We start from the raw sequence: 21,893 nt of genomic DNA, 5'->3' as shown, positions 1-21,893 counted from the left end.
CTGATGGTCTTTCTCGACAGATGCAGGGTTCTGTTGAGGGGGCTAGCTTAACCCTGTTTGCTTTACTTGTTCCTCATGTCATTCAGTTGCAAGATATCTATGCAGAGGTTGAGCTTTCTGATGACATAAGGGCACTTAAACAACGGGTGTTGGCCGGAGAACCGGTGAAGAAAGGTTACTCTGTCATTGATGGTAAGCTGTGGTACAAGAAACACTTAGTGATCCCTCATACTTCGCGTTTTCTTCCTTTGATCTTGAAGGAATGTCATGACAGTCTCGCTGGAGGACATTCTGGGGTCTTGAAGACTCTCAAGCGTATACAGCAATCATTTCAGTGGAAGGGTATGCGTCTGATGGTCCAGGAGTATGTGTCTCAGTGCGTGGTGTGTCAGACACATAAAACCTCTACATTATCTCCAGCAGGTCTGCTCCAGCCCTTGCCCATTCCATCTCAGGTGTGGCAAGACATTAGCATGGATTTTATTGACGGATTGCCTGCTTCGTGTGGTTACAACTCTATCTTGGTCGTGGTGGATCGCCTCAGTAAGTATGGCCATTTCTTTGGCCTTAAACATCCTTTTACTGCGGTAGATGTGGCTGCTACATTCATTGGCGAGATAGTGAAGTTACATGGGTTTCCTTCCTCTATTGTTTCTGATCGTGATAAGATATTCTTGAGTTCCTTTTGGAAGGAATGCTTTCGCTTGTCGGGAACTCAGTTGAAGTATAGCACTGCGTTTCATCCGCAGACTGACGGGCAAACGGAGGTGTTGAATCGTTGCCTTGAATCTTATCTGCGGTGTTTTGCGTCAGGCCATCCGAAGACTTGGTTCTGCTACCTCTGTTGGGCGGAGTTCTGGTAGAATACGTGCTATCATATTTCGTTGCACGCTACTCCCTTCAAGGTCGTGTACGGCCGTGACCCGCCTGCACTGCTGCAGTTTGAGCCGGGGTCTACACGTAACTTTGATCTGGAGCAGTCTTTATTGGAACGTGACCGTATGTTGAAACAGTTGAAGTATTTTCTGGAGAAGGCTCAACAACGCATGAAAACGTCGGCTGATAAGCACCGCTGTGATGTATCGTTTCAGGTTGGAGACTTTGTGTTCTTGAAGCTCCGTCCGTACAGACAACACTCAGTTACTCGCCGTATCTGTCAGAAGCTCGTTGCTAAGTTCTATGGGCCATTCGAGGTGTTGGAACGTATTGGAAAGGTGGCGTACCGTCTGAAGCTTCCTGCGGGTTCCAAAGTTCACCCTGTCTTTCATATCTCTCAGTTGAAAGCAGTAGTGGGAACAGCTGAGACAGTCACGCCGTTACCAACGACATTTTCTGATCAGGGCGAGCTGGTGTTGATTCCGGAGAAGCTGTTGGATACTCGTTACACAGAGGATGGTTATTTGGAGGTATTGGTGCAGTGGGAGAGTCTTCCTTCTCATGAGGCTTCGTGGGTGTTGGGTTGGGAGTTTGCGAGACAGTTTCCTACATTTCCGCTTGAGGACAAGCTTCGTCTTGTTGGGCGGGGTATTGATACGTTCCAACGTGTTTACTTCAGGCAGAGAGATAAGGGAAAGGCCAAGGTTTCAGAAGATGCGGGAGGTGAGAAGAAGGCTTTACGTAAGTTGGAGACAAAGGAAGCAAAACCTCTATTGGGAGTGAAGGGTTTCGAGTTATTGGAGGGAAGCAAAGCCGAGGAGTGAGACAGAGGCTTTGCTAGAAGATATTTTCGAATTAGAATAAAGAGCCTTGTGGTATTTCTTTTTCATTTTTCATGCTGAGATTTGTTAGAAGAGTCGATATGAGACCTTCTCTATGATCGTCATGAGATCATAGCTTTTCTCGGTTATACTTGGATTTGTATTACGTTTGGGATTTTATATCTGGAGATCTATTCGGTATTAAGCTTTCTATTGAGTAGATCGAGAGTTATACGTTGTGTGCGGAACAAGATAAGTCGTAACTTATCATAGTGGTAGTACTGTAATTCCAGAGAAATGGTAAAGATGTTTATTATAATGATGGTGTGTATGTAAAGCATGTGTGACTGAACTCCAACGAAGTGTTGACAACTTATTCTCGCCACTATCATTTTTTCCATTTAGAACTTTGCTCAACATCTTCTTTAGCATTCTCACGTTTCCTCTTATCAACACCCCCCTGTTTCTTTCTTAGCTCTGTAGAGGATATATCCATCCGGAATTTCTCTGCTGGAATTGAGACGAACATATCTCTTATTTCCTCTGGAATATCAATATCTTCAAGAACCTGCAGGGGAGAAATGATAAGGACACAAGGCCTACAACCTCACATACAGTGACTGAAATTGTATTGCTCAAGATTCTAGAGCTTAGGTAAAACCTGGAATACACCATCGACATTGCGGCCACCAACAAGGAAAACGCAACCTGTTCTCTTGCAATCACCAAGTATCTCCAACATCCTTTTGTAGCTGCCTTCATAGTACTTTGGCTGCAACAAGTTAAGATCCTTAATTATTCTTCTCTGATAACGTGGAACCGGAATATAAGAGAGCACTTTAAACGTCTGCGTCTTACTGACTTTTTAAGTAATCATACACAAATCTAACTGTACGTTTTATGAAATAAACAAAAAGATCAGGAAACTGGAAAAAAAGTTTAAGTAGTGTATACATACATTAACAAGCCTTGCTGCAGTGTCAGCGCCAATTACAAAACTGCTTCCTGGAAAGAGCTCAGCTTTCTTGTAGAAGTACGGCTGATTTGAAACTATTACCGTCTTTCCTGCCAACCCAACAATACTTCACCAATATCAAAAGATGGCACGAGTATGGAAAAGCATTATAGCTCAAATCTGGATCGTAAAAATGATTGTTCTTGCCCTTGTTGGAGCACAATATAAATCATAAGATCGTTGCAACTCAGAGATGCCAAAAAGGTGGTGCACAAGATTAAAATCATGAATAAATAGTAAAGATTCCACCTACCAGCTGCTTCAAATTGTTTGACACGATCTTTGATCTGTGCAACTGAAAGCGGTGGCTTGTCGGCATTTACTGCAGATAGTTCAAAACATGGGTACCCGCCTCCACAAACACTGCATCAACAAATCTGCTTGTGAGATTGTTTGCATTTTATTTCACAGAGAACAGAAAAGACAGTTAATTTGCTGTTTTGAGATACTAAAATGCCAAGAGACCTCTCCAAATCCAACAACAGAATCAATTTATATAGCATAACAAAAAATGATCAATTACTAATTACATAGCATATCAGATTTAACTAGAAAACATAGAATCAGTAAAAGACATTAATAGATACACAGAAGACTCAGGTGTTCACCAAGATAAGCAAGTACTCATTACGCATAAAGGCATACTCAGCGTACCTCATAGCAACTTCCAAGAGCTTGAGATGACCGTCATGTAACGGATTAAAAGAGCCAGGCAGTATAATCTTTCTGTCTTTATCTGACCCGTACGCTTCTGCCATAATGGTAGAACTCCATCGTTAATTGCAATAATGCAAGTTAAAACAAAAGATCAAAAATCTAAAGTTTTATTGGGTTAAATGACCAAAATCTTACCCTTAGAAAATGGATAAACCTTAAAGCACAATTGTCCTTGAATAAGCTGCTCAAGTTCTTGTTCTTCACTAAACTGGGTTTCTGACTCATCAGGCACCTCGGACTCGGTTAAGCCAGAGTCAAATGTCCCAGAAACTTGGCATGCCTTGGCCATAGCCTAAAGACAGATGAACGAGAAAAGGTTTTAAGAAGTCAGTCCATGATGAGTACCTCAAAAGTAGAATGCCTTTAGAGAAGCTATGAGAGAGCTGAGAAAAGTATGGATAAAAACTTGACTCCACAAGAATATCTATCTTAGTATTTCAGTTTTATAAAGGAGAAAAGCCTGCATGAACTTGTTTGCAATACCCATAAACTAAACTTTATCTTTTTGTTTTTAAGAAGTAGAGAAAGGAAAATCAGACGCCAAATGCCCTAAAGATAGTAACATGTAATAAGCTTTATAAACACACCTGGATCAGAACACGGCTTGCCACCTTGTCTTCTTCCTCTCGGCTACGTAGATTCTAAAATTCTCCACAAAATATAAAGCAGTTGACCAAAGCAAGACCGGAGAAAGAATATTGCAATCAGCACCTTGGTTAGAGTGACTGAAGTTTCCCAGATTCGGTCGGATGCTCTCATAGACAAAAAGAACCTACTCGCAGCAAAAGAAGAAACAAAACCCATGAGAGTTATGGAAAGCAAAACACCACTACTGATAGCTTACAGTTAAAGCAAACAGTATTTAATTAATCAAACCTGTGATCACCACGCTTTGGAGGAGAAGTTGCCAATGCTCCCGTAAAACCCACACCAATCACCGGGAATCCTATCCAAACACGTCCACAAAAGTCACACCCTTTCCACAATTCATACTGATGTTGAAGAAAATAAGACCAATTCCCCTTTAAATTAAACTTGGTTTAGAACTAAACCTGGTTTAGAAAGCTTAACCGCACGGTTATACGCTAACAAGGCCATCTCGCTCGCCATCGCTTGGCTACAGTGTTGACTCGGAACCTGTATTAATCGAAAAAAAAAAAGAGAAAGTCAAAAAACGGGAACGATTGGGCCATTGATTTGAGGATTGGGAACAAACCCTGCCGAGTAATTGGATCATAGATATCCTCGAATACGGAACCACTGCTTCTAGAAGCGTGTTCGAAGCTCCTGGAACTGACATCAACCAACCTAATGCCTGCAAACATTATAGTTTCGAATTTTAGTAATTGTTATCACTTACAATCGCATATGTTTGTATAGAGAGAGAGAGAGAAACCACGGAGGCGCCGCCGGAAAGATACACGACGGCTTGCGTCGGAGATGAGTGAATCGCTTCGACGATGGTGCGGATCATCATAGCCTCTCCCATTGTTTGTTTGTTGACGTTGACTGCTCAAGATCAGTCCCAGTCGTGCCAGAAAAGCAAACATTTCAATGTTTCACGTATTTATATATTTTACCCCTATATTTTCCTCTATTATGTTAAAAACCTCTATTGTTTTGTTTACTCATATTTGCCCCCCTACCCACCTCGGAGTCGTCGCCGGTGTGAGTCCCGTGACCAAGACGAGACGAGAAGGAGGAGTTTGGGCCCACGCTCTGCGTTTAGGTTTAGGGCTTTTGTCCTAAAAGGCTAAACTACGAATGATCACATTTCACAAATTGGACTTATCGACATATCACGATAACGATAGTAACGACAACTGGGGCCGGACAAAGTGAGACAGTAGGGTCGTACACGTGTTTTTCCTCTTCTATAATCAATGGTGCCAGCGCAATCAGTGCTTGTAGCCGTTGGATGAACCTCGTTATTTGACCATTGAATCTGATCCGTCGATACTGCAGATAGTATTTGTTTGTGATTATCAATTTCGTTTAGCATCCTTTCTTCGAAAAACATATGATTCTTGTTATATTAATCTTTTTCTCTAACGATTTAATGTCATTATGTATATTCTAAGAAAACAAGTTATTGCTAAAATGTTTGAAAAGAGAGAGATTATGAGCTGTGATGTCATTGTTAATTGATATAATGAAGATGTGATAATGTAAAAGAAGCCTCGGGGAATAAACAAAGGAGCGTGGCATCTTGTGACGACGTTCACGAGTAATATCAAACTCTAATCATAATAAATTATCCACCTTTAGATCTGTCTTAGTCGCCAATTAGTAAAAGATGAATATAGATTTTAGCTTGGAATATTGTATTTTTTAAATGGTTTTAACTCGAATTAATATTGACTAATCAATGCATGTCTAAGAAAATATATACTACTCCTACTAACATTAACAGTATAGTGCAGGACAATGTAGCAGTTGGTATTTTGCCGGGTTTCGTGCTAACAGCAGCATCTATGAATTAGTACAAAGTTTTTTTTTTTTTTTGGACAACAAATAGTACAAAGTTATATTAATGGTGATTATAGATGAACATGATAATCTACTAGATAACTTGATGAATAGAAAAGGACAAACACTCACTGTAAATGTTACCTACAATTGACACTTGACAGATCAATAAACCAAAGGCTACACATTTCACCAACAAAATACCTTTTCAGAATAAAAACAATAATCCTGACAAAAGGTATAACGTAACTATTTGAAAATGGTCTGAAATTACAATTTCACATAATGATAATTTTGGTCAAAAAGATTGCTACTAGTTAAAAATGGGATTAATGGAAGCTTGTGACAAATCAACGGTATGGATTAAATCGCCATTTGCTTCTCTTTTGTCAAAACTTTCACCTCTTTTTTGTTGATTCTCGTCTCCCAATGATTCATAGGTCCAAAAAACAGAGCCCTTCTAGCTTTTTTTGTATTCTTCTTTTCTCCTTTTTCTTCAACGAGAGTATCTTTTATTATGCTTTCCAACTTTACTCTTTACTCCATCACTATCACTCCTCTTTTCTCTTTCACTCTCTATGTACAAAGCTTAACACTCTAAGTCTTTCTGTTCTAGGAGTGATTCATCTCAAAATGTTGACCTCATTGCTCATCTTCTTCACTCTTCTCTGCATCTACATCCCTGTAAACGCCTTAAATGACGAGGGCTTCGCGCTCTTGACGTTTAAACAGAGCGTCAACGAAGACCCCACAGGCTCTCTCACCAATTGGAACTCATCTGACGAAGACGCTTGTTCATGGAACGGCGTAACTTGCAAAGAACTCAAGGTGGTCTCTCTAAGCATCCCAAGGAAGAACCTTTACGGCTCCCTCCCTTCCTCTCTAGGGTTTCTCTCCAGCCTCCGTCACTTGAACCTCCGCAGCAACAGGTTCCACGGGTCTTTACCTACTCAGCTTTTCGAGCTTCAGGGACTTCAAAGTTTAGTGCTTTACGGCAATTCCTTTGATGGGTCGGTCTCAGACGAGATCGGTCGGCTTAAGCTTCTTCAGACATTGGATTTGTCGCAGAACCTCTTCACGGGCTCCTTACCGTCTTCGCTTCTGCAATGCAACAGGCTAAGAACGCTTGATGTGAGTAGAAACAACTTCTCTGGTTCTTTACCCGATGGGTTCGGCTCAGCTTTCGTCTCTCTGGAGAAGCTCGACCTCGCTTTCAACCACTTCAACGGCTCCATCCCTAGCGACGTCGGAAACCTCTCGAGCTTACAAGGAACTGCTGACTTCTCTCATAACCACTTCTCTGGGTTAATCCCGCCTGCGTTGGGTGATCTCCCTGAGAAGGTTTACATTGATTTAACTTTTAACAACCTCTCTGGTCCGATTCCTCAGACCGGTGCTCTGATGAACAGAGGACCGACGGCGTTTATCGGCAACGTCGGTCTATGTGGTCCGCCGTTGAAGGATCTTTGCAGAGGAGATGAGCTCGGACTCAACGCCTCTTACCCTTTTATCCCAAGCAATAACCGTCCAGATGATGATTCAGATGGTGACTCCGAAACCAAACAGAAGTCGTCGAGCGGTTTGAGCAAAACAGCTGTCGTTGCCATTGTTCTCTGCGATGTTATCGGTATCTGTCTCGTGGGTTTGCTTTTCACTTACTGCTACTCAAAGTTCTGCGCTTGTAACAGAGATAAAGACTCCAAGAAAAGAGCTGCAGAGTGTCTTTGTTTCCGGAGGGACGAGTCTGAAACGCTGTCTGAAAACGTGGAGCATTGCGATATCGTGGCGCTAGATTCTCAGGTGGCGTTTAACCTCGAGGAGCTGTTAAAGGCGTCGGCTTTCGTTCTGGGGAAGAGCGGGATTGGGATTGTGTACAAAGTGGTTTTGGAGAACGGGCTCACGTTGGCTGTTAGGAGATTAGGTGAAGGAGGGTCTCAGAGATTCAAGGAGTTTCAGACAGAAGTTGAAGCTATAGGGAAGCTAAGACATCCGAACATTGCTAGTCTTCGAGCTTATTATTGGTCTGTTGATGAGAAGCTTCTTATCTATGACTATGTTCCAAACGGTAACCTCGCAACAGCTCTCCACGGTGAGTCACCACCCTTCTCTCATTTTCAAGTTGCATCTTGTAAAGTTATTATAAAATGTGTGTGTGAACGTGCAGGCAAGCCAGGGATGGTGAGTGTAGCTCCGTTGACATGGTCTGAACGTTTGAAGGTAGCGAAAGGGATAGCGACAGGGCTTGTTCATCTGCACGAGTTCAGTCCCAAGAAGTACGTCCATGGAGATCTCAAGCCCAGCAACATTCTCATGGGACATGACATGGAACCCAAGATCTCTGATTTCGGACTAGCACGGTTAGCCAACATAGCTGGAGGTTCATCATCTCCAACGGTACAGTCAAACAGAATCATCCAAACGGAAGAGAGGCAGCAACACCATCACAAGAGCATATCTTCGGAGTTCACTGCTCACTCTTCCTCTGGCTCTTACTATCAAGCACCAGAGACTCTCAAGACGGTCAAACCGTCTCAGAAGTGGGATGTGTACTCTTATGGAGTCATTTTATTGGAGCTGATAGCGGGTAGGTCTCCGGTGTTGGACGTGGGGACGTCGGAAATAGATCTAGTACGGTGGATACAGGTGTGCATTGAGGAGAAGAAGCCGTTGTGTGATGTTCTTGATCCTTGTTTGGCTCCTGAGGTTGATAAGGAAGACGAGATTGTCGCTGTTCTTAAGGTTGCAATCAGTTGTGTGAACAGCAGTCCAGAGAAAAGGCCTACCATGAGGCATGTTTCGGATACGCTCGACAGATTACCAATGGCTGGCGACTGAGAGATTTGCACATAGATCAGAGAGCATAACGCTTGTTTTAAGAGATGAGACTAATGTTGTTTTGTTTTGTTTATTTGTCATGTCATTGTTGGTGGTAGTTAATTAAGATGTCACTCTCTTTATAATTAAAAGCTTCTGTTACAACAGATGTTGAAAACTAGAATCACAAGTGATGTGAGAGCTCATTTGGATAAAAGATAGGCTTTGACTTCAAAAACTTTAGTAGGGAAGAAGTGCGTTGTTTCTTCTTGCGATTCTCATCCGGTTCACACTTGCAACAAACTCCCTAACAAGTTTCAGGCAAATCACAAATGTGGTTTTAGTTAAAACGCAAGGTTCTGTATATAGAGAAATTATAAGACTAGCTTACTTCCATGGAACATCTCCAACATTCCTCCAGATACCTTCTTTGTCTCTGTAGACCAAAGAGAACTCAGACTCATCCTGGAACAACTTCAGTCCCGACACGGTCTGCATCCCTGCAAATTTAAGTTGATATTGGTGAGACATTCTTAAGATATACTTGTAGCTGGAAGAGCACTAACTTACCGAACATATTGTCAAGCTGGAGAGCAAGAGTTGAGTAGGTTCCTTGGTTAAGTATGCAAACCTTGCGGCCTACGACTGAGCCATCCATATTTACCTTCACATAATAAGCCAATTTTCCTCTGCCCTCTTTTCCATCATTGTAATATTGTTGAGCTAGTCTTTGGTTTACCGGTTCCTCGCTCTTCAGCTGTGTATAGCTGCGTTGCGACCAGTCTATAAGCTCACCATACCCGTCCAGACCTATCACTTTGATTCACATAATAGATATTGAAGATAGCAAGGGAGGATTAAGTAAACTAAGGATGGGGTGAACGAATGGTTATTATTCACTTTGAAAGCAGCAAAGAAACTCACTTGGAGTAGATGAGAGGTAAGTTTCATGTTGAATGGTCCTAAGGCTGAGGCCTAGATCAATTACGCCACCACCACCCTTCTTGGTCTGTGGGTAATATTTATGAAAGTTTGAAGACCCATGAGAAAATTCTGCAGGTGTGTTTTGGTCCATTGTTGCTTTTTAGTGTGATCTACAGATAAGAGGAAGTGGGTTGAGAAAGAGAGGACTCTTTGATGAGGATTTTATAGCCTGAAGCTGAGGCTGAAAGTTTTAGAAGAGTCAAGGAGAAAAAGGACTTATTTGCAGACAGGATAGAGACAGAAGACAAGAAGAACCCATCAAGATTCAGTTTGTGGCCTTCTTGGTTTGATATCACTGACTGCAAGGGATGGGGACCTGACCACATAGATATTAGTTTCAGATTTTGTATCCGGACCAGGTCAGCAGTGCTTCATTGCTTCTGGTGCACAAGATCACAGTAAAGGTTTGAATCACAGAACATTTCCACTTGGTGGACTCTGTGATAACACCATCTGAGAGTAGTGACAACTCAACTAAGGTGAGGCTCTCTGTTGCTTGTGAGAGTGAAAGAGTAGTCTAGTGCAAGAATACAAAATCATGAGCGTAGAGTATGGTTAGAGATAGAGAGTTGGGTTTTGGTGTTTACGTGATGATACATATGCTCTCTCTCTTTCAAAGGAGAAAAAGTTATGTTGCTAGATTGCTAGACAGCGATTTTGTCACTACCTTTTTCTCCCACACCTTGTCTGAGAAGTTGTAGGGTTGTGTGAATGGTGGATCCAAGACCAGACCAGACACATGGATCCCGATCTGTACTTATGCTCCCATGGAAAAGATTGAAAGCAATGGAGAGGAAGACGTACATTCTTCCAAATATTAAATATTTTACAAACATGTCAGTATATCGAATGTCGTTAAACAATATTAGAGCATTCAAATCTCCACCAAGTAAGAAGAGAACGATAACAAGAGATGATTACGAAAAATAAACGAGTCATTTACAATGAGAAATGAATGATAATAATAATAATATGATATAAGATCCATGAAAAGCACCAATATCCATCGACTATAAATGTAAATTTCCAAAAGCAGCAGCGTTACTCCCTTATTCTCCCTTCTACTTACTCACACAACACTTTTTGACATAAGTCCACAAATACCGAAACCAACATGAAGCCAGACACTTTTTTGACGCAGCAACAACTGATAAAAAAAATAAGAGAAAAAGTAATTATATATTTTATGTTTCAATACCAACTGGGATTTTCTTCCTCCAAAACTGTTTTCCATCTTCCTTGTGCCTTGTAGGTCACAACGGCTGTGAACTCCGGATCTGTTGAGTCATGTTCTCAGCTGGAAGCTTAGCAGCGGCAGAGCCATCAGGCAACACCATGGCAGGTGGAGGACCGGTCATTGTCTGGTACTGTGCGTGTCCCACAGGTTGCGTGTAGAACATCTGCTTATGAGCATTGTCAGCGTATTCATATCCGTAGCTGGGCATCGCAGCTGAACCAGACTGAGGTGGGTGATGGATCTGTGAATAGCCCATGAACTGCTGCTGGCTTGTAGGGATCTGGTGAACCATCTGAGCACCAGCCATACCTTGTGGCGTTGTGTAAACCCCAGCCTCAGGTTTGCCGCCAGGAACACTTCTCAACTGGCTGTTAGGAGGTGGAGCCATCATGGAGTTAGGCGGTGCCTGGGGATGGTTAGAATGGACAGACCCTGGAGCCTCGCTCACACTACCAGATTGTGGCACAGCCATATTGTAAGGCCTAGGTGGGGCCGGAGTAGTGACATAGTAAACAGCAGGATAAGGCTGTTGTTGATCCAGTTGACCCGGCTGCCTGTGAAAGGACTGCGGCTGCTGCGAAGGGTAAACCTGGATGTAAGTCTGCATAGGAAGGCCACCAGAGGGATGGTGACGAATGTACTGAGGTGGTGCAGCAGCGTGTATGAACTGCTGCTGCTGCTGCTGCTGAGATGGTGCAGATTGTTGCTCGAACTGGGGGTGGAGGATGTATCCAGGGTCCTGATTCTGCATATGGTTCTGAGGTAAGAGTGTGTTTGGATCTGCAGGGTTGATCATACCAGTAACTACAGTGGAACCAGAAGGCATCTGAGACATGGGTTCTTGATACACAGATGGTCGTTGCTGATACACAGGGTTGTTCATGCTGCTATCACTGAGTCATATGAACAAACACATCAGAATCTTACAAGTATAGCTCTACAACATCAAAGTTAATACATTTGAGGGGGGAAAAGGAGAGTACCTGGATACGGAATGAGGTGAAGGCAGCTCGTGTCCACCGCTGTTTGACTTCACGTGATGAACCTGCTGAGGAGGCAGATTCTGCGGCTGAGAACGTGGAGTCGGAGGCTTCCTGTATCCAGCCGGGACGCCGTGATCAGATCTCTCATCATCGGAGAAGACTCTCGTCTGGAACTCACTCGAGACATTCGCTGCTGCTGCATTCACCGGCGCAGCGGGAAGAGAGATCGTCACAGGCAAAGGCGGCGGTGGTGACGAGATCGCGGCGAATCCATCCTCCTGCTGGACCTGCTGTTGCTTGTTCCCGACGTTGAATCTAGCGAACTGCTCTTCGATCCCCATCCTCTGATCCTGCATCCCCTTAACCCCACCTGCTTCCTCCACGTGGACACGAATCGGCGGGAGATTCGCCGGCAAAGGGGAAGAGGAAGTTGACCCGAAGGAGGAGGACGTATCAAGCATCGGAGAATCAGGCATGCTGTGCACATCTTGACCTCCTTGCTGCTGCTGAGGAAGCTGAGGTGGAGGGGGGTCCTGGATCTGTTGCTGCTGCTTGCCGCTTTTAACGGAGCCGTCGTCATCTTTAACGCTGGAATCAAGATTATCTCCGTTAACTCCGGGACTAGAGCGAAGCCCATCGTCCAAGCCCAGTAAGCGATTCACGTTAGCATCCGAATCTGAGAACCCTCTGTTGAGGAGCCCAGCGCTGTTGAGAGCGTTGAGGAACCAATCGTCACTCTTGGCCGAGCTCTCGAGGATCTGACCCATCGATTGAGTAGCTTCCGGCTTCGACGTGAACAGAAACAAACGGAGCCGCGAGGGTTTTGTGGAATTGGGGGCGGAGATCGTACGGTCATACTCCTCGATCATGTTCTCGAGATCCTCATCGGTTGTGACGGAGATGAGCGAATCAAGATCCTCGCTAGGCAGCTGGTACTTGAGCGTGAAGGAGCGGCCGTCGAGGAGCTTGTTGGAGAGACGAGCGACGAGGGATGAGAGAGACGAGTTACGGTCCACGACGACGATGCGAGTGTCGCCGCCCATGTAGCAGAGGGATTTATCGTGAGGGCGAGGGAGGATATGGCCGCCGTAACTGCACATGAGACGGAGTTTGGAAGAGACGGCGGAGGGAGCGTTGAGATCGTCCCAGCCATCGGTGGTGCGAGACCTGGGAGAGGAGTCTAGAGACTCGGGGTAAGAGGTTGTTGCGTGAGGAGGAGGAGGAACGGGTACGGTGGTTGTTGGGACGACGGTGGAGGCCACCGCTGTGGAGGAGAGAGAAGGCGGCGGCGGTTCCATAGGAGAGAGAGAGAGAGAGAGAGAGCAACGAAATTGGAATTGAAATTATAAAAAAAGGGCAAAAATTGAGTGGGGAGTTGAGAGAGAGAGTTATAGCGAGTCCATGACTTGTAAACCACAGCTGTTTTCTTTTTCTTTTTATTTTTTTTTTTTATTTTATTTTTGCTCAAGTAATAGTCAAGTTATTTTCTCTCTCAAAATAATTTCTTTCTTTTAATTCCTCGAAACTATTGAATGCTGTTTACATACAAAGTAAGAAGATCAAAATTTCCTGGTATTTTCTGTTGGCTGCGAAAAGCATAATATCAAATATAATCAATGTACTAGATTTTGATCCGCGCTTTCAAAGCGCGGATTTATTTTTGTTTTTTTTTTCAATTGACAAATATTTAGTAAATGTCACATTTTCATATATTTGTGTTTTATTTTATAAAAGACTTAAAATTTTATCTTTATTTATCGTATTTCATTTTAAATGACTATTTATGTTAAAAAAATTAAAATTTATTTTTTTAATGAATTAAGTTGGTATAACTCTGATAAATTAATTTTATTATGGGATTAATATTTTAATTAAAAAATTATATACTTTTAATAAAGATTTATACTTTTCAATAAAAAAATTCAATTATTTTTATGAATGCTTAAATTATATTAAGAAAAAAATAATAATAATTAAGAATCGTTTAAAAAAAATTATTTGAACTTGGACTCAATGGTCCAAAGGAAAAAAAAAAGGTGAGAATTGAATCTGATTTTTTAATAGGCCCAAATGGCCCAATAGAGATTTGATTTGGACTGGATCCAAAAATAATGACCCAATATAGATTTGTTATTAATATTACTTAATTGCCCTTAATGAAACATGCAATGTTAGTGAAAGAAACATGCCCCTAAGGTAATTATGACAATAGGATCCTGCTTTAATAGTATAGATGTGATTTATTGCTAAACATGCTTTTGTTTTCTAACAGTTCTAATAAAAATACAAACAATATTCACGTAATATGTTTGTAAATATGTGAAAATGTATCAAAAGTTATCTCTAACATAAAATATGATTAATATAGTAAATCTCGTAACTATGGTTATGTTGGAAATTTGTTTTCGAAAATTGATGGATATCGATCACTAATGAGTAGTTAGTTACTAAAAGATATTACAATGAAAAAAAAATATTATAAAATTTTGTGAAGATTCTTTATCGTTTATGAAAAATGATGTTAAGTCATATAGTAACCGTATTAGATGCCCTGTATCATGTGTAGAGGAGTGTGTAAATGTGTATCTCTATCTACAATCATGTGTTCCTCTATTTCTCAAATATAAATTTTAAATTTCACGAATATTAAATAATAATTAATGTTTAATCATAACTGTATACTTAAACATTAATAATTTAAAACTATAGCAATTCAAAAATATAACTGTTCTCAGTAAATATTTTTAAATATTTTTTCATTATTAATTAATCAAATGTACATCGAATACTTTGGAAATTTCTCTTCAAATATCAAAATGCTACAAATATATCTTCTTAGAAATAGAGAAACTATTTTTGACCAAAAAAAAAGAAATAGAGAAACTATTATTTTGAAAAGAGCAGGAGAAATATAGCATGTGGGGGTTATCGAGAGATAAATTTACGTAAATTTTAAGAACCATCAACAGATCAACTCTTTTTTTTTTGTGGGCGCTTACTTCATCATTGTGCCATTTGAAATTAATGAACATACTTAAAAAACAGAATCTCTAAAAGACTTGATAATTGATTCAAAAGTGCCAACTCTGATCTATAAAAATAGATAATTAAGCAGTTCAAAAAAAAAGATAGATAATTAAGAAAGAATTGTATGACAATGTATTCTATAAATTTTCAATTATTTGATAGTAGTAAACTATTAAATTTTAAAATTACTCTTAATTTAATTTTATTGAAAATTGACAGTCATGGAAAAATATACATTTATGATAGAACTTAAATTTAAATTTTTAACTTATGTGATAGATAAAAAATTGTTGACGTAAACGCAATATATATTTAAAGAAGAGATAGAATATTTCTCTTTAATTTTTAATACTTTGTGGAGATCACTCTACTCGTGAGTGAAAATCCAATAATTATCTATTCTATTAAATTTGAACTACAAAATAATACTCCATCAGTTTTAGGTTAGTTGTCGTTGTAGAGTAAAATTTTGTTTCAAAATAAGTATTCTTTATAATTTCAGTGCAAAAATTATTGACTTTATATTTCGGTATATATTTCAATTGGTAGAAATGTGTTTAGATGTTTTGGTAATGATGTTTTATTTAGTAAATATACAAAATTAAAAGTTTTCTTAATCTGTGTATGCAATTTTAAATGACGATTAAAATGAAACATAATGAGTATTTGCCTATTTTGTGGTTGATTACAGATTTTCATTTATTTTTAACTAAATTAAACTACTTCATTTATTATTATTTTAATTAATTAAGTAGCATTTATTACAAAGTATAAAACATATTCTCTCCGTCTCTGAATAAGTGTCACTTTGACATTTTTCACACAGACTAAGAAAGTAGCGGAAATATATGTAAGTTGTTATTAATTATATTTTTCTGACCAATAGTATTTGAGATAAATAAAATTATTTATGAAACCAATGTAATTTGCAATTAATTTTCAGATGAAACTAAGTATAATTTGCATTGGAATTGTAAAGTGACAATTTTTGTGTAACAAGAAAAAAAAAAAGCTAAAATGACACTTATTATGAAACAGAAAGAGTAACTTATTTATTGTTAAGTGTTTTGTTATATCTTTTACATTAATTTTTCACTCTTCTTAACTACCTCATCAATTGTCGTTACCACAATGATTTGACAACGGGTACGAATGGTGACCAGGGAACGACGAGGAATAATGCATTCCCTAACGTTCCTAAAAAAAATTACCATTCACAAGGAATAATAATTTCCTCTCATTCCCTTTCATTCCCTTTTTTGTAGAGAATTAAAGAACAAAATTATTCCTTGTCAAATTTGATAAGGAACAACCATTCCTTTTCATTCCTGGTATTTTATTCCCGTACATTCCTTTTTTATTCGTTCCTCTTGTTTCCCGGATGGTCACCAGTCGGACCCGTTATCTTTTTACATGTAAACATAATTATTCGACATGTTTGAATATTTTTTTTCATTTGTGACATGAATTTGAAAACGGTTAACAAAGAGTTTTATATTTGTTTACAAAATTAGCTAGGCATGGGTATTTAGGTACCAGTTTGGGTACGGACCATTTTTTCGGGTATTTTTAAAAATTTTGAAATTATGATCTGTTTGGTTCTTATAAATTTTTTGGTGGATTTTGAATTGGGTTCTCCTATATTTTGGTGGGTTCGGTTCTGATATAATAAGAACATAAAAATATCTAAATAACTAAAAGTAACTATTATACGATTCAGATAGTTTGTACCAAAAGTAACCATATTACGGTTCGGTATTTTGAATTCATACTAAAAATAACTAAATAATCAAAAGTAATCATATTGTCCGATTCGATTATAATGTGTAAAAATCTAAAAAAACAAATATATAATAAGCTATATGATAGTACATTTAAAATATATAACATTAACCATGAAAAACAAATATAATTTATAACAAAAAGAAAACATTCACGTGGATCAATCTCTAATTACTATTAGTTGGTCAGACATTCTGTAATTTTTTTATCAATAAAATATATGAGATAACCCACTAAAAATATTTCAAGTATCTTTTAATAAGTGTCAAATAGATCATGAAGATTGTAAAAGACTGATTTCATATGAAAATTACGGATTTGATACTATTTGAAAGAGATAAAATTTGAATTGTGGATTTGATGCTCCACAAAGTTTTGCATCACATATCAAAATTTATTCTTTTAGCCCATAAATTTGTTATTACTAAAACACACCATAAAATAATTTGCCAAATAATCTCTTTCTTTTATTAATTTTGGATCTTATGTTTTATCTACGAGAATTCGGCCAAAACAACATTGAACTTTGCGGAAATTGCCAAAAGAAACCTGAACATATGGGCTAGCCAATAACACCGTGAAATTTTGTTGACTTTTTTAGTTAATTAAGAAACTTACGATTGACTGACCAGATTAACACACCGTTAACCGAGTTAACAGATAAATAAGCGGATGTTAATTTTGGGTGTTAAAGTATACGACGTCGTTTCATCTCTTTTTCTGATTAAAGACAAACGACGTCGTTTATATAGCTTTGTTATTAAAAATATGGGTTTCCAATGGCTCGAACTCGTGTACTCGGGTTTAATGGTAGGGGTTTTTGCCACTGAGCTAGTGGACTTTGCAATAGATTTACGAACACGGTTTGTTTTATTCTCTTCGAATTCGAGTTAAAAGACAAATGAATGAAACGACGCGTTTTATATTGCTTTTTTATTAAAAAGATGGGCTTCCATCAGCTCGAACTCGTGCACTCGGGTTTAATGGTAGGGGTTTTTGTCACTGAGCTAGTGGAATTTGGAATAGATTTGCAATGTATTTATGAACAAAGTTTCTTTTATTCTCTTTGAATCCGAGTTAAATGAATCAAAAAGAAACGACGGTGTTGGTATAAACCCTAAATTCCCAAAATCATAAATCCAGTTCGCGATTCAAGCTCGATTCTCTTCGATCTCGTCCTTAAGAATCTCGATTCTCACATTTCCTTCTTCGAGTATCGCATGATGAGTTCGGGTTGTGAGAATTTGTCTGTGAATACGATGGGAATTAGTGGTATCCCGGAGCAATGCGGGTGTGGTCGAAGAACTGGGATATGCACATCAAAAACGAAGGTCAATCCAGAAAGAACTTTGTGAACTTCGTCTTTACCATCTCCTCACATCACAAGAAAAATCCCCAAATCGATTTGAGAAATTAGGGTTACGTTCAAACACGGGTTTCGTTTTGTTTGATTTCAATCAAACACATCTTTTGATCAATAAAAATAAACATGTGTGGTAATCTTCCGAAAAGTCCACTAGCTCAGTGGCAAAACCCCCTAAGGACCACAAGTGCACGGGTTCGAGTCCAGCCAACAACAATTTTAATTAAGCAAAACGACGTCGTCTTGAGATTTTGTCTTTAACAAAACAATTGGATGAAACGACGTAGTTTCACTAAACGACAGTAATTAACGGTGAGTTAACACTCTCTTAACTGTCGGTTAACGGTGTGTTAATCTGGTAAGTCAACCGTAAATTTGTGAATAAACTAAAAAAGTCAACAAAAGGTCTGAGCTTTATTGGTCAGGCTCGAGTACAGGTTTCTTTTGGCAATTTCCGCAAAGTTCAGTGTTTTTTTGGCCGATTTCTCTCTACCGTAATAATGTCATAGTTGGACCATAAATTTTAACATAGATTCCTATTATTAGCATTTACTAATCAAACCATACAATTACGACTTAACTCGCACATTATTTTGCATTATTAATACATATGCCATATCCAACTATTTATTTTCTTTTTTTTTCACCTAGTAGAAATTTTGAATCACTTCAAAGGATATCTACATTTTCGAGAGAGAAAGGAGATCTGAGATTGAATCCGGCGTACGGCCGGCGCGTGAGCGTCCGTGCCGGCGTCGGATCCTTTCTCCTACCGTCAAAGAGGTTTCTTTTTGCTTCTTCTTCGTCGCCTATCACCGAACGCCTTGTCGGAGCTCTGGATTGGAGCCATCCTCCAAAGGTGGCTCCCGCTTGGAGGGAAGACGCGCTCGCGTGGAGGCCCATGTGTGAGAAGATAGGCTTGCATGTTCAAGTGGTGATTCCGGGAGATGGAGGCTATCACAGATCCGTCGACGCCAGCTTTTTTCCGGGAGGTGGAGGCTTCCTCAGCTTCGCCGCCGCCGGTTCAAGTTCTCGGGAAGGGGAGGTATTCTCTGCTCCGTCTTCGCCGGTTTTAGCTCTTGAGGGTAGAGGTTCACATAGCTCTACGCTGTCGGTTTTGGTTCCGGAGGGTAGAGGCCCACATAGCTCTACGCTGTCGGTTTTGGATCCTTAGTCTTTGGGGTTTGGTTACTAGTTTGGCTTTGGTGTAAACTGTGTGGTGGCTCTTGTCGTCAGGGTGGTTGTTTGGGTCAGAATGGATGAGATCTAGGTATAAGGTGAAGCTCTCCATCATTGGTGACGACGACAAGAGAAGGAAAGCTGAGGTCTTGAGTCTCGGGCTTAACATGCCCAGTAGGCGACGTGTGATGATTGGGATGAGCTCTCGGTTAGTCCGATGACGCTCTCTGTGACAAGTTCGACGGTGGTGAGCCGTTCGGCGGAACCGCCGGGATGAGACAAGAAGAAGATAAGCCGACACGTGCCGCGGGATCTGGGCAGTGTCGGTGATGGGTTTTTTGGTTTTAAGCCCGTTTTTTTTAGTCTGTTGTTGGTTTAGCTAATCGGGTCGTGAGCCTTTTTCTTTTGTAAGGATATTGGGCTGTGCCCGTCTTTATTTATTTAATAAACAAAAACTTGATGGAAAAGAAAAAAAAAAATAGAATCATCTTCCTCGGTGTTCAAAGAAGAAGAAGAATCCTCATTCACGATAAGATCTATGAAATAAATATGTTAAATACATGAAATTCATGCAAGGTGTCTGGTCCATTAATCCTTAATAACCAACAACAATAACTGCATGGTGTAGGACTAGGAAAATATTCAAACCCGAAAAACCAAACTGAATACGACCAAAAAAGTTATATCAAATATTAATCGAAGATCCAAAAGGTTGGTATCTGAAGAATTAGAACTAAACCTAATTATAACCGAACTATTTTGAATACCCAAATATATTCAAATCACATTTATATGTTTAAATATATTAATTATTTTTATATATTCAGAAATATCTCAAATACTCAAAATATTAAAAATTTTAAAAATGCTTGAAAATATGGAAAACATGCAAAAGTAAATATTTTAAATAGTTAAAAATATTTATCACTGAAAATACTACCTGCTAGTTTTCCCATTCAAATATCTAGACCAAACCAATTTAATGTTAAGATTGTGTATTTAGTTATTCAATTTTTATGTTTTATACTATTTTATTTTGGATTTTAAGTTATATTATTTATATAATTTAAACGGGTATCTATATCTGAACGAAACCTGAAAAGATTCAAACCGGATATTAACCAAAGTTTATAAATATCTGAATAAAAATTAAATATTTAACTCCAAAAACCTAAAATTCCAATAGATCCGAAAAAGTATCCAAACATCTACCTTTAATTATATGGTGCATGTAAAAATTCTTCTCACCGTCCACAAATATACTACACCCTAAAATATAACTTAAACAAATGACATAAATGATGTATAAAACTTTAAAATTTATAAATTATATACAAAATTATAACTTACTTAAGAAATAATTTATGAATGAAAATGATCTTGTATTTTTGAAACACGGATCAAAATCTACTATACTATTATTTTAGGTGGATACAACAATTACCATAAAATGCATGTAATTATTTAAGATCGGGTTTATAATGCTGTACATTCAAAAATGTTTATGGATACATGTTTAAAATAGGCTGCAGCTATAACGTTAGCACATTTTATGATGTGTTTTCGTTTATCAAAATTTATAACTACTAAATTGTTTTCAATATCATGGTTTTCATAAAATAGTTTTATCACTTTCATAGAATTAGTTTTATAATTAAATTTACGTAATGTCTAATCCTGACAAAGTCATGTAAAATCAATTCTAAAATGATATAGAGGGTGATTGGTTGTGCTTTATCTTCTTATTTTAGTTTTATCTACTTTTAAATCACTAAACTTTACCAATCATGATGTACCTTTATTTTTAATAGTTAAAACCTAAATTAAATTTTTATAAACTTTTACCAATCATGCTTTAGCTTTATTTTTTAAAGCTACAGCAAAAAATCTAAAGTAAATTTTTTTAAACGTATTTTAGGTAAAAAACCTAAAGCTTTCTTTTATATGCTATAGAATCTGTGAAATAAAAAAACTATCTATAATATCAAATAAATTAGATAATCATAATTAAAAACATCTATAAATATTTAATTCAACTTTGGGTATTGTAAAATTTATTGAAATATTTTAAATAAAATATATATTATTTACATATCACATTTTAAATAACAATAAACTTTGAGAATTTATAAAAAAATATTAATATAAATTATTTAATTAATAAAAAAATAATTATGTTATATATACATTACAGATTTTACATATTTTATTTTAAAATATCTACAACCACAACTACAACAAATTTAACTACAGCAAAAGTCTCTGCAAAAAAATCTACAGTAACAACTTTACATCTATAACCAATTTACATACAGCTAAACTTTTACTGCTAAATTTTTAGAGCCACAGTTGAACCAATCATCACCATAATTTCGGTTGGTAGTATAGTTGAAACCTTACCCGTTTCATTTTGCGTAAGTTGATTTTATTTCACAACTTTTTTTTGGTGAAATTTTTTTTTTGACCATTGGTGAAATATATTTCACAAATTATTTCATAACTTTTATTTCACAACTTATTTCTCCTTATAAATCACAACTAGAACTTGATCATCTCCTCTCTCCGCAGATGTTTGATTTAACTTGTATTCAACGTAAACTCATCAACCGCTGATTTTATAAAATAA

The 21,893-nt window shown here is 38.3% G+C and overlaps 4 protein-coding genes across 4 annotated transcripts; 1 reads left to right on the top strand and 3 right to left on the bottom strand.

Annotated features, from left to right (window-relative positions):
• Positions 1–1,995: 1,995 nt before the first annotated feature.
• LOC106349448 lies at positions 1,996–5,097 on the bottom strand. Its single transcript, XM_013789411.3, has 13 exons — positions 5,080–5,097; positions 4,826–4,938; positions 4,646–4,744; positions 4,482–4,566; positions 4,306–4,375; positions 4,141–4,201; positions 4,017–4,070; positions 3,565–3,721; positions 3,367–3,463; positions 2,966–3,075; positions 2,656–2,762; positions 2,359–2,469; positions 1,996–2,265 (listed from the first exon to the last, which is right to left on the bottom strand). The coding sequence occupies exons 2-13, from the start codon at positions 4,916–4,918 to the stop codon at positions 2,086–2,088; spliced, it is 1,224 nt and encodes a 407-aa protein (XP_013644865.1). The 5' UTR covers positions 4,919–4,938; positions 5,080–5,097; the 3' UTR covers positions 1,996–2,085.
• A 1,261-nt stretch (positions 5,098–6,358) lies between these two features.
• LOC106349446 (receptor protein kinase-like protein ZAR1) lies at positions 6,359–8,902 on the top strand. The gene is made up of 2 exons (XM_013789409.3): positions 6,359–7,987; positions 8,063–8,902. Exons 1-2 carry the CDS (start codon positions 6,532–6,534, stop codon positions 8,731–8,733), a joined length of 2,127 nt encoding a protein of 708 aa, XP_013644863.3. The 5' UTR covers positions 6,359–6,531; the 3' UTR covers positions 8,734–8,902.
• LOC106349447 (auxin-responsive protein IAA32) lies at positions 8,842–10,448 on the bottom strand. The gene is made up of 4 exons (XM_048763808.1): positions 9,637–10,448; positions 9,283–9,528; positions 9,104–9,212; positions 8,842–9,019 (listed from the first exon to the last, which is right to left on the bottom strand). Exons 1-4 carry the CDS (start codon positions 9,785–9,787, stop codon positions 8,953–8,955), a joined length of 573 nt encoding a protein of 190 aa, XP_048619765.1. The 5' UTR covers positions 9,788–10,448; the 3' UTR covers positions 8,842–8,952.
• A 200-nt stretch (positions 10,449–10,648) lies between these two features.
• On the bottom strand, positions 10,649–13,306 carry LOC106349444 (chromatin modification-related protein eaf-1). The gene is made up of 2 exons (XM_013789408.3): positions 11,917–13,306; positions 10,649–11,826 (listed from the first exon to the last, which is right to left on the bottom strand). Exons 1-2 carry the CDS (start codon positions 13,212–13,214, stop codon positions 10,950–10,952), a joined length of 2,175 nt encoding a protein of 724 aa, XP_013644862.1. The 5' UTR covers positions 13,215–13,306; the 3' UTR covers positions 10,649–10,949.
• Positions 13,307–21,893: the final 8,587 nt, after the last annotated feature.

The sequence above is a fragment of the Brassica napus genome, chromosome C7, assembly GCF_020379485.1.
Source record: "Brassica napus cultivar Da-Ae chromosome C7, Da-Ae, whole genome shotgun sequence".
NCBI classification, from domain to species: domain Eukaryota; kingdom Viridiplantae; phylum Streptophyta; class Magnoliopsida; order Brassicales; family Brassicaceae; genus Brassica; species Brassica napus.
The sequence above is the reverse complement of the archived record's forward strand: the minus strand, read 5'-3'. Positions and strand labels throughout refer to the sequence as shown.